The 2,412-nt window shown below is 24.2% G+C and overlaps 1 protein-coding gene across 1 annotated transcript; it reads left to right on the plus strand.

The window, feature by feature from the left end:
* Positions 1-479: 479 nt before the first annotated feature.
* ND-B17.2 (NADH dehydrogenase (ubiquinone) B17.2 subunit) lies at positions 480-1,493 on the plus strand. Its single transcript, XM_017903579.1, has 3 exons — positions 480-594; positions 736-818; positions 1,075-1,493. Exons 1-3 carry the CDS (start codon positions 500-502, stop codon positions 1,314-1,316), a joined length of 420 nt encoding a protein of 139 aa, XP_017759068.1. The 5' UTR covers positions 480-499; the 3' UTR covers positions 1,317-1,493.
* The last annotated feature ends 919 nt before the right edge of the window (positions 1,494-2,412 follow it).

Consider the following 2,412-nt stretch of genomic DNA (forward strand, 5'->3'; position numbering starts at 1 on the left):
ATTTATTATATAAAAATTTAACAAATTGCATATTATTAATTACTTTTATTAATAATTTAAACTAAAATAATTTATATCAATTTTTTGAAGATAAATGTATGACTAAATTTAAATAATTGGATATTTCCGCGCTTAAATTCAATACGCTTTATTATAAAGCTGCTTTCGAACAAATCAAAATATATACCGCATTTAATAAAATTTCATATAAAATATTTATCATTATTTATTTAAAAATTAATATTTAATATTTAAAATAATATATCTTTACAGATTGAAACTATAAACTAGAAATAATATAAATTATCTTAAATATCGTATATTTTAGTACTTTTAGATTATATTCATATAAATTGAATTACATATGTAATCGTATAGTACTTAAAGGTTTTAGGTTCTAAAAGAAATTTAAAGGTTAATTTGCATTACTGGTATGTGAAATGTCTATGATGTCTACATAGTTGGTACGACTGTGCATTGTATATCTTTAGAAACAAACATGGAGAAGTATCTAGGATTGGATAAAATTCACAATATTTGGAAAATAATACGAACAAACGGTGGTATTCTTAAGACTTTGTACAACGGATATAGGTCATTATAATAATAAATATTATTTAAATAATATTTATGTAAATATTTTTCATAACTATTATTTTAATTAAAAATTACTACAAATATAAAGATGATTTAATAAATAATCATACTATATTTTAATAATTTCATATATTTTAGAATCGATGCACTAAAACATGGTACCCTAGTAGGTGAAGACAAATTTGGAAATAAATATTATGAAAATAATTTTTATTTCTTTGGTAAGTTAAGAAATTGAACATTTTCCTCATGTTGCAAATGTGAAAAATATTTTTAAAAAATAGCACAAAGAATATTTTATAAATTACTCTAGTATATGAATATATTTGTTATTTTATTGTAACAATTAATCATACGCTTGACTCTAATTTATAAAATTAAGATAAATAGTATAAAATTTAATTTAATTTAATAGATTTACCTAATAAGCTTCTTGTAATCATTAGTTAGTTCTTATTCTCATTATTTTTATAATAGGTTCTAATAGATGGGTAATATATTCTGAAAGATATGGTATGGATTATGATGGTTCTCAAGTACCACCAGAATGGTTTGGATGGTTACATTATAAAACAGATTTAATTCCTTCTAAAGATCCAAGTCGACCAAAATATAAGTGGATGGCAGAACATCGACCAAATCCAAGTGGTACACCGGAAGCTTATATACCTTATACTACTACAAAACCAAAAATTATACCATGGAAACCACCACAGTAATACACATAGCATAATTTATTATATATAGTTGCTTAAAGTAATTATGATAGAGATAAAGATAACATAAAATTAGATGTAAATAAAATACTTACATGAAAATTTAGTATCTATAGTTGTTTAATGTGTTATTGAATATTACTAATCACACTGTCCAATAAATTTTAACTTTTCTTTTAATCTGTAATATTCATTAGTATAGTATATGATCCTTGTATAGTTTACTTTCCTAAGTACGAATCCTTAATCGAAATTGCTCTATTTACCAAAGTTTAAAAACGTCATGATTTTTTCTAAAAAAATACACCATTTTTAACTAAAATGAAGTATTACATAAAAAGCAAAAAGGTAAGTAGGTTCATTCGTACATTAAAAGTTAGGCGAGAATATTCCTAGTTTATCAGTTTACATAATTATAGTTATTTGTGTTTCTCAGTAAATATAATTAGTTATTGAAGTATGAGAATAAGTCGCTAATCGTAAGTTCTACATATATTCTTGTATTTTTGCAAAAAGTTCTCTATCTGACACGAATTTGCTCCAAAGTATCGTATTCTGTAGACTTTTCTCAAGAAGAAACCATGGAACAGAATTATCGAAACAGTTTTCAGTTACGGTTTGATCAAGAAAATATTCGTTGGTAACGTGTATACGAGGTTTTACCGCCACGCAGCCATTGCTTGCTTCTCTACCCTCGACAGTGCTGTAGCTACGCGTAAACCAAGTAAATATCAACGGAATTAACAATTCCGTGAAAAAAAAATGCGAATTATTATGACTATATATACACAACGTAAATATCTCTTTCTTGTATTTACAACGGTGTTATCTATTCACTGATTTGTTCTTCGTTTAAGATTTTTGTACTGTCCAAATTCTAAACAATCAATAATATATTAAATAATAATAAAGGTATTATTAGTGAAGATAATCTATTAAAATTAATAATAAATATTGAGCAAGTGATATATATAAATGAGTAAATATATAAGTGATAATAGTTATGCAAGGTAAAGTTAATTTGAATAAAGAGTGTAAATGTTGCATTAAGGCAAAAATATGTACAAATATCTATAAGAACTTGGAAACTGTAAAAGCA

The sequence above is a fragment of the Eufriesea mexicana genome, unplaced genomic scaffold, assembly GCF_001483705.2.
Source record: "Eufriesea mexicana isolate 0111107269 unplaced genomic scaffold, ASM148370v2 scaffold2421, whole genome shotgun sequence".
Lineage (NCBI taxonomy): Eukaryota > Metazoa > Arthropoda > Insecta > Hymenoptera > Apidae > Eufriesea > Eufriesea mexicana.